General features: G+C 43.1%; 1 protein-coding gene across 1 annotated transcript in view; it reads right to left on the bottom strand.

The window, feature by feature from the left end:
• PAH (phenylalanine hydroxylase) overlaps nt 1–14,964 on the bottom strand; it is a 78,542-nt gene extending 63,578 nt beyond the window's left edge. Inside the window, exons 1-2 of the mRNA XM_043882169.1 lie at nt 14,785–14,964; nt 7,122–7,226 (exon numbers count right to left, since the gene is read on the bottom strand). Coding sequence (XP_043738104.1) covers nt 7,122–7,226; nt 14,785–14,844 — 165 coding nt within the window. The 5' untranslated portion in view covers nt 14,845–14,964. The remainder of the gene's footprint in view (nt 1–7,121; nt 7,227–14,784) is intronic.
• Between the last annotated feature and the right edge of the window lie 799 nt (nt 14,965–15,763).

Raw genomic sequence — 15,763 nt, 5'->3', positions numbered from 1 at the left:
GGTCAGCTCCTGTCTTCCCTTCCCCTGGTCTTGTCCCTCTTTGTTGGGTTATTTCTTCCCCATCTTCCCCTCCCTGTGGTTGGAACTGTGTCCAATTCAGAGGGAACCCGTTTCCTGGGGAAGAGCTGGGCTGGCAGCTTACTCCAGGCTCTTTTCAAGGCTTTACAGGAAAGAGCTGTCCTGTCCCAGGTTCCCCTTTCTACCCCTTGTTTTTGGCATCGAAGAGATAAAATCTAAATGGCCCAGTGGCCTGTTTCAGTCCAAGCTATCCATGAGCAATCACAACCCACGTGCCATCAATGGACCACGGCACTCCATCTACATTTTCACAACGTGGGACTGAACTTTATGATGAAAGTTTAGAAAGTCAGCTCTGTGCTACTGTTTCTCAAATATGCCTGGTTTTGAACAGGTGAACAGCTGAAAACAGTGCCAGTTTTCCATTTGAGGTTCCTCTATTCAATAACTGGATCATCAAACATACTCAAAATGTTTGAGGCAGCACCATCTGCATGGACACACAACAGAAGCAAGCTAAAGATCCATCAATAAGAAATAAAGTATAGTCACGCAATGGAAAATAGAGAGGAAAAAAAATGAATGAGCAAAAATACATGCACAAATCTCAAAAACAATGTCCCCCATCTTCTCCCCAAAAAGAAAACTGCAGACGGACTATTACAATATGATTCCAATCTTATGAAGATTAAAAGCTTAGAGGATAATTTTTTTAAAAATGAAAAAATTAAAAAAAAAAAAGCTTACAGGATAAACAACAAGGTCCTGTACAGCACAAGGAATTATATATATATATAATATCTTGTGATATACCATAGTGGAAAAGAATATGAAGTCTATATATGTAAAGTATATATGTTCATATACAAATGAATCACTTTACTGTATACCAGAAATTAATACAGCATTGTAAATCAACTTTAGTTTAAAAAAGCAAAACTTGCAAGACCATGCCATATATCCTAATGGATATCTTTATATAACAAAATCTAAAAAGATGCATGGGAATAGTATGTATCAAATTCAGATTAATAGCCACTTCTGAGGAGGGAAGTACATGGGGAAGGGGTACCCAGGGATTTAAATCATTTCTGTAATGATTTACTGCTTAAACAGGAAGTAAGTTACATGGGCATTCTTTATATCATTATCTATATTTTGGGGTTTAAATAAGATGAAAAAGTCACCTGGGTTGTAAGAACTTTCCCCCAGTGAAACGCAATGCTCTTCTTATTTTGATTAAAGATGGAATGCTCCCTGTAAACACGTTACTGCCACAACAGCTCTGGACCAAGGCCAAAAGGATAAAAGGAACCCTCGTGATTCAGTCTTAATGCTGTCCTGCTCACCAGACCCAGGAGTCACAGGCAGGACCTGAAGCCCAAACTTGAGAGCAGTAAACATCTTATTATCTGCCAAACGTCTCTTCTGCAACCCCGCCTCTGTTCCCAGGAACACTGAGGATGGTGGATGGTAAAGGATTCAAGGATTCCGGGACCTGGATAAGTGTTTATTCTCTCCCCTCAAGTCATTTGCTTCTTCATTCTGGAATTTACTGCCCCGTTTTCCTCACTAGTCAGTCCTTTAGGTTTCAGCTTAAACGTTATGTCTGCAAGAAACTTCTTAACCAATTTTTCCCCCAGCCTGGGTTAAGAATGCTCATGGAAGCCTGAGCTTCTCCTCATTCTGTAGGTGCAGAGAGTGACTGCTTCACTCATCCCGGTCTCCTCAGCACCCATGTACGGTCTGATAACCGCTGATACTCACAGAAGGTTAATGGAATGCATGAATGAGACAGTATGAGCTCATACAGTGTCTTGTGAGGGTGGAAGGTGGGTCATCTGGGCAGAGAGGGAGCACAGAAGGTGACCGTGACAGACATAGACCATACTTGTGAACATTTAGACTATAAACACACAGAGAGATTTATTTTCAAATCTACTGTGAAAATGGAGGGTGATCTTGGAAGCAGTTTTTAGCTGAGTGTCTAGCCCTGGGCAGCTTGCTTAGTCTGAACCTGTGTGTCTCCATCAGTTAAATGATGGCAACTGAGCACACTCATCATGTGCTTCAGAGCTCTGCATATGTGCCTGACGGCTTATTCCCGTCCTTAGGGGATTCGAGGTAAAATGATTAGTGGCGTTCTGGCAGAGAAAGGGAGACCTCTTCTCTGCAACTTCCCCCAGGAGCTAGGTTCTAATTTTATAGCCCATTACTAAGCCACTTGCAATAAAGACTCTCAGGAGACTATTTTTCTAAGTAGGCGCAGGACATGAGTGAGTAGAAGCTAAAAATAAAGAGAACTTTGGAAAATGCAGAGAATTGAGAGGTCAGTGTACTGAGGACAGCGGGATTTTTTGGGGTTAGCAGAGGTTTGAGTATGTTCCTAATTGTTTGGCCCCAATTCACGAAACCATCTGCCTCATCACCCCCATCACCACACAGTCAATGCATGTAAACACCATACCTCTGTATCTCCAATGCAAATATCAAGCCTATTACATCCTTTTTTTAAGTTAATGAATCTTTATTTATTTTTGTATTATTAGCATTATTTTTAATTGGAGGATAATTGCTTTATAATGTTGTGTTGGCTTTTGCTATATAATACGAATCAGCTGTCAGTATAGATCTATAGATATATAGATATATCCCCTCCCTCTTGAGCCTCCCTCCCACCGCCGCCCATCCCACCTCTCCAGGTTTGCGCTGCATTCTGATGTTGTTACCGCTGAGGTCTAACAGACCAGGAGCGCACTGGCAGACAGTACCTCCACTTGGTGGGATGAGGACTTTGGTGGTAATCAGCTGCGGAAAAGACAGTCGTGCTCACCAAGGATGGAGGTGTCTGCAAGAGTACTTAGCAAGGGGCTCATCGGTGCAGGTGATTCCGCTATAACATTTCTCCTCCATTGCCAATTTTGGAGAAACTAGAATGGATTTTTCCTTTGTCTTTATTGAGGAAAGGTAAGTTTATTTATACCATAATTTTTGCATTGATTCTGCCCTGCCTTTTTACTAGCTGTTTTGATAGTAATAATGCTTGAGATCAGTGCCTTCCAGTTCTCTTCTACAGTAGAGATGATGCCTTTAAGTGATTTGAAATATACTCCCTGTAATTTCTTGCTTTGTCCTTTTGCCTGTGAAGTAACAAAAAATAAGCAGTGTTCCTCTGTCTGACTCTTTTTGACCTCATGCACTGCAGCCTGCCCCCCAGACTCCCCTGTCCATGGGATTCTCCAGGCAAGAATACTGGAGTGGGTAGCCATTCCCTTCTCCAGGGGATCTTCCCCACCCAGGGATCAAACCCAGGTGTCCCACACTACAGGCAGATTCTTTACCATCTGAATCACCAGGGAAGTCCCATTCTTTTTCTATGATGGCACTTCAAATACTTGAATGAAACTATTGTTTCCTCACCCCATAATTCCTTTTCAAGTCAATTAACCTTAATCTTAATCCTTTAGCTATCTGTCACAGAGCTAAAAATGTAAGTCTCTGATGCTCCATGACTCTCCAAAAATGATACTGCATAGAAATAATGAGAGCAAACATTTATTGAGCTCTTACTATGTGACAGATACTATCATTAAGTACTTTGCCTGTGTTAATTCATTTAATTTTCCAACAGCCCTACAAAAAAATCTTATTACCTTCAGTTTAAACATGAGGAAACTAAGTCACCAAGAGGATAAATAACTTTCCTAAGGTCACCCAGTTCACAGGTGGCACAACTGGATTTTCAACCCAAACAATTTGGTTCCAGACAGCATAGTCTTAATCCTAATGCTGTTCTACTCCTCAGGGTCCCAAATCTCACTCATAACTGAGAGTCTGGAGCTCCCAACTCTATAATAGCGTAAGTTCAGTGGGATACTAGTGCCTGCAAAATGGTAATATGTCTTTCTTGAACAAGGTTCCATGGTCAAAAACATTTGGGAAACTCTGAGTAAGGTAACAGTGAATAAGCTTCCACGCTGCAGGGCTTTCCAAAGTCTTTAATATTTTCACAAGCATGAGGGGTCTCCGAAATCTAGATGCATAATTTTTCAACCCTATTAACCTTTGGAACTCTCATCTAATAAAACACCTAATAACATGTGGCATTTGATAGAATATTGCTTAGGAAACACTGCCCTAAAGTGTAGTTTAGATTCATCCTTATTCTTTTTCCTTTCTTTTTTTTCTGGCAGAAAATGATTTCATTTTATATGATCCAGAAGTTTAGCATCATCTACACAACATAAATGGCTTCCCCATGGGGTCAGCAATAAAGAATCTGGCTGCAATTCAGGAGACGCAAGAGACACAGGTTTGATCCCTGGGTGGGGAAGATCCCCTGGAGAAGGGCACGGCAACCGACACTCCAGTATTCTTGCCTGGAGAATCCCACAGACAGAAGAGTCTGGTGTACTACAGTCCATGAGGTCACACAGAGTCGGATACGACTTAGCGACTAAGCACATATGCACACAATTTAAAGTTTTGTATCTAACACTTACTTCTCCATCTCATTGAGGGTATCATGAGAGACGTGAAGTGCACAAATACACTGTGGCCACCACAACCCCTGGTTCTACTAAGCTGTGCTTACTGTATTGATTACTCGATCAGTCGTGTCTGGCTCTTTGCCACCCTATGCTATTCTACTTTTTTGTAAATGGTCCTGCCTTGACTCTTGGTCATTGCAATTTGCTATAAATGCTCACAATACATACTAAGCCATTTATTCTAAATTTTGTTTTTTTACTTTTTTAGGAAAAAAACTTAAATCAAGGCTCCTGAATATCTCTAGGCGTCTAACCTTTTTTTGCTCTTCACACAGTCTCAAAGATTTCTCATGGGGCTCATAGATAACAGGTGGAAGCAGTAAAGGAACAGACATCATGTAAGAATCTTCTGTGGACTCAGAGCCATACCATGCATTTTATGTAGCACATAAAATCTCCCCGACCGAGGTAGGTGTGCATCATTAGTTCCAGTTTACAGATGAGTAAGCAAAGGCACACATTAAACAACGGGTCATGGCCAATGAACTTTGGCATTCAACCATCCCACGTGCAGTCCATGTTTCTTGGGTACATTTCATCCTGGTAAATAGTTACTTGTGGCTTACTTATTAGGTTGAAAACATCCTGTTAATTTACTATTATTTAATTTATTAACCTTAAGGTCTGACTCTCGCGAGGAAAATGCTTATGAACCGTGTAATACAGAGGCAAAAATGTGACATTCCTGTATTTTACAGATATATTCTTTCTCAGAATCAGCTTGCCACGCAGAAACCTCTCTGTCTCTCTTTTCTACACTCATTTCTTGCTCTCACTCATATAGATATTTTTCTTCCTCACTTTGGATAGCCAGGTTTAATTTCTTTAAAACAGACTTTATTTTTTAGGTCAACTTTAGATTTACAGAAAAAGTAAGAAGCTAGTAGAGAGAATTCCCATATATTCTGCAGCCAATTTCCCCAAATATTAGTGTCATGTATAAGTACAGAACATGTGTTATAATTAATGAACTGATGTTGATATACTATCACAAACTAAAGCCCATACTTTATTTGAATTTCTTTAGTTTGAGTCTCATGTCCTCTTTCTGCTCTACAATCCCACTCAGGACACTACATTATAATTAGTTGTCATATACCTTGAGGCTCCTTTGGACTGGGACAACTTCCCAGACACTTCTAGTTGCTGATGACCTTGACAGCTTTGAAGAGTACTAGTCAAGTATTCTGTACACTGTTCCTTAACTGGAATTTGTCTGATGTTTTCCTCATGGTTAGACTGGGGTTATGGGTTTAGGGAAAGAAGATCACAGAGGTGAAGGGACATTTCATCAAGTCACTCTGTATGGCCCACACCAAAGGAGTGGAGAGTTATGTTCTTTTCCTTCTTTGACTTCAGAGTGTCTGTTTAAATTATTTGGCATTCTTCTGCCCAGGAGATCTGTCTCTTCACCTATTTATGTATTCAGTCACCAGGTAGAATGTAACTAAAGTACTAGGGGGTAAAAAATTATTTGGTTCAAAAATATTTCTTCTTACAATCCGGGGCAAAAGCTTTTTTGAACGTCTATTTTCCTTTGCTCGTATTTAAATATAATCTCATTCTTCATTTATGATTTGATGCTGGAGGATAATCATTTTGCAATGTTGCATTAGTTTCTCCTGTTCAACAAAGTGAATCAGCTGTAACTGCACGCACATCCCTTTCCTCCTAAGCCTCCTTCCCACCAACCTCCCCCAGCGCATCCCACCCCTCTGGGTCAGCGTTACACAGCCGCTTCCCACGAGATGTCCATTTCACACACGGTAGTGTGCCCATGTGAGTGCTACTCTCTCAATTCATCCCACTCTGAGCCTGCAGAGGATATAAAGATGACTCACACAAGGCTCCCTGCCAGGTCAATCAGAAATGTATGCATTTCACAAGGTAAATAAGTGCTGGGAAAGTGTGAGTCTGTGGTCCAAAGTTAGTGTTAGTTAGTAGTTAGTCTAACTAGTTAGTGTTAGTCTAACTAACTAACTAGTTAGTGTTAGTCTGCAGTCCAAAGTCTGTAGTCTGTCAGTGTTTGGGAACACTGGGAGAATAGTACAGTCGTCCTTCTGTATCCATGGAAGACTGATTCCAGGACCCCATGGGTACCAAAACCCCTGGATGCTCAAGACCCTTATATAAAATGGCAGTGCTAGGATAATGAATACAGTCAGGCCTCCCTAGCAGTGAGCTGCACATCTGTGGATTCAGTCAATCCCAGACAGAAATTTTGGTTGACTCTGAAGGAGGTATGACTTGTAAATATGAAGGCCAACTGTAATTAATTCAGGCAAAGTTTGATACAGGAAGAGGGAGTCCAATGTTGACTTCCTGGGTGTGCAACCACGATTCTGAATGATCCTAATTATGAAATGGAGAAAGCTTAGCTCACAGACAATGAAAGACTTATCTAAGATCACACAGTTGGGTAATGTAAAAGCCTAAGCTGAAAATCAAGTCTTCCAGTTCCAGACCCTATGTTCTTTTCACTGCATCCAACCAGAAGATAACACAGAAGTCTGCTGTGCCATGGCTTAAAGCTGAAATGAACAGAGCACTTACCTCAAATAGACGTAAAACTTTGGCCAGCGCACCAACTTCTTCTTTGAGTGAGAAGATCAGTGATACAGCATTTTGATCGGAGTTGCCTTCAATATAGCTCGTTTCCTATAGGAGTAAATGCATGTAAGTAAAATGTTTTTTTCACAGCTCAGCAATTCAGTCCTGTGAAACCTCCAAGGAAGAAGCCAGCATGAACTTTCTCTTCTAGTTAAGCCTTGGAATACAATGAGCTACATACATTCTATATAGAAGTACATGTGCAAGGGAAAATAAGTAAATCAAGAAAAGTAAAACACTAAATGATGCTCATAGATCATATTTCAGTTTTAGAAAACTCTAATTTTTCACTGGGGCTTCCCTGGTGGCTTAGATGGTAAACAATCTGCCCGCAGTGTAGGAGATCCAAGTTCAACCCCTAGGTTGAGAAGAGTCCCCTGGAGAAGGGAATGACTACCCACTCCAGTATTCTTGCCTGGAGAATTCCATGGACAGAGAAGCCTGGCCAGTTACAGTCCATGGGGTCACAGAGTCAGGCATGACTGAGTAATTAACACACACACAATTATTCACTGATGTCACCAGTCACTCTAAAGAATGCCTTTCAGTGACACTTACCAAGTGCGAGGTACAATCAGGGCTCTGAGAGAAACAAATGAATAAGAAGATGCCCCATTCATCAGCAGCTCAAATTTTTACTTAACAGACACATACACAACAAGCAAGATAAGTAGGAAAAGATCTTAAAGGTGGTATGATGGTTCAGTAATTGTCCCAGGAAAACACTGAGAAACAGAGGGTAGAAAATACTAAAATTAGAACACACACAGGCTTTTAGCTCCAAAGACATGGGTTGGAATCCTCTCTCTTCCACTGACCAACCAGAGCACTCTGGGACCAACAGCTTAACCTTCTTAATTTCCTCATTTGTGAAATCAGGCTAATGTATAATCATGCCAAGCCCTATAAAAACAGTATTCAGATGATGAAAGTAAGACAGAGAGAAAATATTTTAAATATAATATTAAGAAAAGCATACAAAATGATGGAAATACTAAAAATACCCAGAAAAGATTTCTTGGCCGTCAGTAAAGATCTCGCAGGAGCATTAACTTGTTCCCAGATGCTGGGATCTGAGATACCAATTGTTGCAAAAGAGTCACAGAATACATAAGAGCACACAAATAACCTACTGAAAGATGGATGTCTTAAAACAGCAAAGAATGTCAAGGATCTAACTCTTTCTCCAGCCACGTGACAGCAAATTAAGGTGGGACTAGGGTTGCCATTCCACAAAGGGTTGGCCAAAGTCTTAAAATTTTAAAGTTAAGGATTAAATTAGGTTTTACAATAATACACAAAGTTCCATGTGTGCCTTCAAATAAACATCACGTATCTAAAACTGGGAACAAAAACTCCATGCAGAACAATTACTCTCTTGTAAGCAAGTTAATGAAATTAGCGGAATGGATGTTGCGTTATCTCAGTGAGAAGGCTGTCCTGGGCAGGCTCTCGGTGACTTGGCATCTTAAGCGCTGTGTGGCCACTGATGACCCTTAGGATGAAATTCTTTTAATTCAGAGAATTCAGATTTTCCCAGAACCTCACCTGAAACAGTGTGGGGGAAGAACCAGAATTATCAGTAAGTGTGATTAGAGGAAGCCTTGATGAAGAGCAAGACTGAACTGTTATATATCTTTGTATGGACCACAGTACTATCTTTCTTAAAAAAATTTTTTTTGGATCTACCATATATTAAAAGCCCCTATAAAGTCGTGTCTGACTCTTTGTGACCCCATGGACTGTAGCACACCAGGCTCCTCTGTCCATGGGATTCTCCAGGCAAGAATACTGGAGTGGGTTGCCATGCCCTTCTCCAGGGGATCTTCCCAACCCAGAGATTCAACCCATGTCTCATGTCTCCTGCACCGCAGGAGGTTCTTTACCACTAGTACCACTTGGTTAGTATACTGTCCTAAGCATTATAATAAGCACTTGATTTGGATCATCTCATTTAATTTTGATAACTGTCTAGAAAGTAGGTTTTCTCCGAGTGCCGTTTTTATTGATGACAAGAGGAAGGCTTAGAAAAGTGACATAACTCATCCAGAGCTGCAAGGTTCGCAGTGGAGCCCATGTCACTGGATGCCAGCACTCTGTCCCTGAATCACAACTTCCTATGGGCTCTACTTTCTGCCTCCAACCCTGCCAGAGACACACAAACCAGTCTCTGATGTCAGTCTTCCTCCTAGGAGAGAACACTAAGCCCTCAGTTCTTCCCAGTTTCCTTGAAAGGACAAGAAATTTCTATTTCTAGTTCACTTGGCAACATTTTCCTTTCTGTTGGCCTCCAGGAAACAGAACATTTCAACAGATGTCACCTATGACTAGTGCGATTCAGATGTGAATGTATGAAACTCTGTCAGCCACCACCTTCCCACTTCCCCCCAGTCCAGTCTGACCTTCTCCAGAAACGGCTCTCAGGGTCAGGCCTTTCTTTGGTTCCCACTGACAACACTCCAGCCCTTAGTGACTGGCAGTGATTGGATGCTCCTAGCAGAATTTAGGGCTTCAGAGGAGCCTGGTGGGCTATAGTTCATGGGGTCGCAAGGAGTCAGACATGACTTGGCAACTGAACAACAGCATAGCCAACAGTATACAATACCTCTTTTGAATTTTCAAAAATCTCCTTGGTGCCTCATCTCCTGAGATTCACCCTCAGGAAACTCCTCTCCAGAAAACTGACTTCCTCCTTGCTCTTTCAACACCTCACTACAGGAAACGCACTGCATCCCACCCTCTTCCCCTTTCAAATCCATTGCCCTTCCTCAGAAGCCCCACGGGTAGTATTTCTCTCAGAAAACTCCTGTACTCCTCATCCAAGGTGAATAACCCCTCCTCAGTCTAGGTATTCCTTTTGTCTCCTGATGCCCTTATGGGACTTGAGAATAACTGAGTCACAGAGACAGGCTTGTCCAAACCTCATTTTGGGGAAACTATGGGCCAAAGAACGTGACTCAGCTGAGAGCACACAGGAAATGCATGGCAGTTAAGAGCTCAGACTCCTGCTGTGGGAACAGTACGGAGGTTCCGCACAAAACTAAACACAGAATCGCCATATGATCCAGCAGTCCCACTCCTAGACATACATCTGGACAAAACTATATTTCAAAAAAACACATGCGCCCCAATATTCATCGCAGCACTATTCACAATAGCTAAGACCTGGAAACAACTGATAGGTCCATCTGACAGATGAATGGATAAAGGTGTAGTACATATATATATACCAGAATATATACATATTGCAATATATATATTGCCGGGAGAAATATCAATCACCCCAAATATGCAGATGACACCACCCTTATTATTTTGAAATGAGGAAACAGACTCAGCAAGATTAAGTGGTTTGTCCAAGGACACTCAGCTAATGAGTGGCAGAGCCTGTAAGTGAACCCAGGTCCAATTACTTCAAAATCCTTAATCTAAATCCCAGTGACCCAACTGGAACAATAGCTCCCCTCTTCAAAGCTTGAGGGACCTGAACTGAAAGGAAGCTCATGGAATTTTGTGAAATGATGTTTCTTGGATGGATTCTGATTCCAATACTGTTCTGTGGACCAGCATGGGATCTTGGGCAAACCTTACCCAGAATGTGTTTAAACTAGCTCATAATCTGTAATTATTTGCTTCAAATAGATATGTGAGTTGACTTAAAAACACATGTACACTCAGGATGCATAAAGGTACAGAAAATTAGTTTAAAAACTAGAAAAGGGGAAAGAAAGCAGGGAGAAAAAAATCTTTACTAGCAACCAAGAAGAAAAGAATTTTGATCACTGAGAATTGCACAACTAACCTCATCTCACATGCTAAACAAGTAATACTCAAAATTCTCCAAGCAGGGCTTCAACAGTACGTGAACCATGAACTTCCAGATGTTCAAGTTGGATTTACAAAAGGCAGAGGAACCAGAGATCAAATTGCCAACATCTGTTGGATCATCAAAAAAGCAAGAGAATTTCAGAAAAAAATCTACTCCTGCTTTATTGACTATGCCAAAGCCTTTGACTGAGTGGATCACAACAAACTGTGGAAAATTCTTCAAGAGATGGGAATACCAGACCACCTGACCTGCCTCCTGAGAAATCTGTTTGCAGGTCAGGAAGCAACAGTTAGAACTGGACATGGAACAACAGACTGGTTCCAAATCGGGAAAGGAGTACGTCAAGGCTGTATGTTGTCACCATGCTTATTTAACTTATATGCAGAGTACATCATGAGAAACGCTAGGCTAGATGAAGCACAAGCTGGAATCAAGATTGCTGGGGGAAATAGCAATAACCTCAGATATGCAGATGACACCACCCTTATGGCAGAAAGTGAAGAAGAACTAAAGAGCCTCTTAATGAAAGTGAAAGAGGGGAGTGAAAAAGTTGGGTTAAAGCTCAACATTCAGAAAAGTAAGATCATGGCATCTGGTCCCATCACTTCATGGCAAATAGATCGGGAAACAGTGGGAACAGTGGCTGACTTTATTTTTTTGGGCTCCAAATTCACTACAGATGGTGACTGCAGCCTTGAAATTAAAAGACACTTGCTCCTTGGAAGAAAAGCTATGACCAACCTAGACAGCATATTAAAAAGCAGAGACATTACTTTGTCAACAAAGGTCCATCTAGTCAAAGCTATGGTTTTTCCAGTAGTCATGTATGGATATGAGAGTTGAACTATAAAGAAAGCTGAGTGCTGAAGAATTGATGCTTTTGAACTGTGGTGTTGGAGAAGACTCTTAAGAGTCCATTGGACTACAAGGAGATCCAACCAGTCCATCCTAAAGGAAATCAGTCCTGAATATTCATTGGAAGGACTGATGCTGAAGCTGAAACTCCAATCCTTTGGCCACCTGATGCGAAGAACTGACCCTGATGCTGGGAAAGATTGAAGGCAGGAGGAGAAGGGGACAACAGAGGATGAAATGGTTGGATGGCATCACCAACTCGATGGACATGAATTTGAGTAGGCTCTGGGAGTTGGTGATGGACAGGGAAGCCTGGCATGCAACAGTCCACGGTAGCACGTGTCAAAGAGTTAGACAAGACTGAGTGATTGAACTGAACTGAGAAATACACTTAACAACAGAAATAAGTTCCCTTTGCTTTAGTCTAACAAATACATTCTATTGTTAATATATTTGGAAAAAGAGCAGTTTTCATAACTACAAGCAATTAATCTACAGTGAAGATATTCCAGGGGCACTCACTGCTGACCTTAGTGCTTTGGGGGGTCATGGGCAGAGGTCTGTTTTCACATGTGTGATTATACTAACACACATCTACAATGTAACAAACCCAGAAACAAGAGCAGACATCCTGCTGTGGATACACCAAGCCTGTATATTGCAGAATTTATCTACAGGAGGAAGCAGTGTGGTTGGAGGAGTGCACAGGGTGTTGGAGTCAGACCTGGGTTTGAACACTGACTCTGTGCCATTTACAGCTATGATTTCTGATTCCTTCATCTTTTAATCCATTGCCCCATTCTATTTTTCTTCACAGCACTTATCCTCCACATGAAATTATATGTTCATTTGGTTAAATGTTATAGACTTGTCTCCTCCACAAGAATTTAAGTTTCACCAGGGCAGACTTTATACCAGCTAGCTGTGCCTAGCTCAGAGTAGGTGCTCAATAAGTCTTTGCAGGATTGTTGTGCTTGCATGTGTAGCTCAGCCTTCTATCTGGACTACACCTGAGGCGTTCTGTTTATCTGGATTAGAGCTTCAAGAAGGTAATAAATGTGTCTTTTTGTAGATTGTCAGAGCTGGAGTCCTAGAGACTCAAAGGTGTTAGTAGCTCAGTCCTGTTCAACTCTCTGTGACCCGATGGACTGTAACCCACCAGGCTCCTCTGCCCACAGAATTCTCCAGGCAAGAATACTGGAATGGGTAGCCATTCCCTTCTCCAGGGGATCTTCCTGACCCTGGGATCAAACCTGGGTCTCCCACATGGCAGGCAGATTCTTTACCATCTGAGTCACCAGGGAAGCCCTCCTAGAGACTATTCTTTATCCATCTCCCCCACCCCCCCCCCCCATTTTACAGATCCCAAACTGAGCCTCTTCACCCAGTTAGGGGACTTCTTGATGACACACAGCATTAGCAAACTAAACACAGAGTCCACATCACCTGATCCCGGGTCCATCACCTTTCCACTGAGAAGCTCCACCAGCCACTGGGCTTGACTCAGTGTATGTTCCTCCTGCCAGTATTCTGACACATTTTGTTGAACAAACAAATCATTTCTGGCAAGACACCCCTGGCACTTCTCCCATACTCCGGAAAGCGTGCTAAGAGCTTTAAAGATACTATTTCACTTGATTCTCATACTAACTCTAAGGATATAGGTATTTTTATTCCAACCTTTCAAATGAATAGACCTGAGGCTCTGCAAAGTTAAATGGCTTGCTTTCAACACACAGGTGTTACAGGGCACTCTCTAAACCCTCCTCTTTACATGCCCCTCCCCCCACCCCCACCCCGGTCATCGATAGTGACCATTTGTGGTTCTTAGGCTTCTAAGTGCTCTGTAAATGAAGTTTTCGGATCCCATGGCTCCCTAACCAGATTGCTGCCTGTAACCTCCCACCATGCTTGTGGGGATCCCATGGCCAGCAGCACAGAAGCTAAATAATGGCACAGCTGGGGTCTGTTCTGGGATCTGAAATCCATGGCGTCCCTCTTCAACATGAAGTTCTGTCTCCCAAGTCCTACATACCATTTCCAAAGGAAGTCTTTCTCTTGGGATTAAAAAAAAAAAAAAAAGTCCACTTTTCTGCACTCTCTAGTTATACTAAAACATCAACCATCCTCTGTCCTCCAGCCCCCCTGGTCTTTAAATCATTCTTAATAATCCTACAGATGACAAATCCCCATAGACCCACCTTATCTCCCAGGGCTGGGCTTTAAGTCTGAACCCTAAATTCTGGGAATGTGGCCAGTCAATTAAAGAACTCTGCAGTTGTTCACCTCATGGGACAGCCAACACTTTCTAGAGAAAAGAATGCACCCTGGTCATTATTCCTGCCACATTTAAGGTTCTCTTACATTCCAAGTTCAAGGCTAACTCTTGAGTATTTTCCTCTGTGTTTAATTTTCTCCTTCCCCAGGTGGGAGTAAGTCTGGGACCTCTTCATGACCCATTTTCTCCCAAAGGTGAAAAAAAGGATACAATTTCTTACAATTTTGCCATTTTGATTCCTGGCTGAGAACACTTGTAAAACATCACAGAAGGGCAAATCCAGATGGACCCCAACTCCCATTCCAGATTGTTAAGGACCAATGTACAGAAGAAAAAGAAGGCGACAGAGACTTGTGTAAAGACACACAGCGAGTCCATCCGTGGCAGCTCTGAAAGCCGACCCCCAACTCCTGGAGCTCATTCCCTGAAAGTCACCCAAGAGAGATGTCCTCTCCTTGGGAAACGTGGTGAGCACATGTGTTATCTGTCAACTTCCTAAACGTTTCCATCCTCTTCAAATGAACTCTCAATGTCCTGGTGAGCTGATGGGAGTTGGAAACACCAACACTGCTCAGACCTCTTTCCACGGCGGGGGGTGGGGGGCAAACTCTCCTCCCTGTGCAGCTAAGCCCCCTCAGGCTCACCTGTCCAAAGTCGCTGAGTTTCCTGCCCAAGGCTCCGGTCTCCAGGACCAGAGCTGACATGCTGGCTCGTAGCGCGGGCCTTCTCTACAGTTACCGGCCGTCAGCCGTCAGCCGCAGGGAGATTCGCAAACAGCGGAAACAGCACGTAGAGCTGAGGTTTTAAACCTGGCTTTAGGGAGGAGCGCCTCCAAGAAGCCTCCTGCCGCGCACCCGCCGCAGGAACGCCCCCCGATGGGCGTTGTCCTGACGCTGCAGGGCTCTGGGTCGGGACCTGGACTACCCAGACGGGAGGGGCAGGCGGAGCGGCCGGGGAGGGTGTGGCGGCTGCCCAGAGGCCGAACTTGGCTGCCCTCCTGGCATGTTGGAAGGCCAGCGAGGGAGGGCAGGACCACCTGTGCCCTGGCGATTAGACAGGTTGGGCATTTCCAGGACTCTCCAAAGCCTGGGCACAGATTCTCTGCCACTGGAGTAAATCTGTGGCTGCCTGATGAAAACAATTATAAGAAGCAGAGTTAAGATCTTAGAGCAACCCACTCCAGTACTCTTGCCTAGAAAACCCCATGGACGGAGGAGCTTGGTGCAGGCAAAGAGTTGGGCACAACTGAGCGACTTCACTTTCCTTTCTATTAACCACCAAAGAAACGACCTTTTGGGTCTGACTTGAGAAAACTAAACAGGTGACGCTGTGAATACTGGGCACTGTTGCTAAGGAGCAGAGGTGGGCGCACGGCCTGGGCTGACATGCAGCCCGCGTGTCACTGAGCTGTTTGCAGCGCCGCTGGGAGCACGCAGAAGCGGATGGTGGCAGCACCTTACCAGGACGTTGTGGTAAGGCTGTGGGTAAGAGAAAGCATGAGGTGACACCTTTGACATTAAGCAGAGTTTTTGCCCTCTGAGCCACCCTCCCTCCCTCCCAGGTGGTGCTGCTAGTGGTAAAGAACCCGCCTCCCAGTGCAGGAGGCATAAGAGAATGGGTTCG

Source organism: Cervus elaphus, chromosome 22 (assembly GCF_910594005.1).
Source record: "Cervus elaphus chromosome 22, mCerEla1.1, whole genome shotgun sequence".
In the NCBI taxonomy this organism is placed as follows: domain Eukaryota; kingdom Metazoa; phylum Chordata; class Mammalia; order Artiodactyla; family Cervidae; genus Cervus; species Cervus elaphus.
This window is presented reverse-complemented; position numbering and strand designations above follow the sequence as displayed.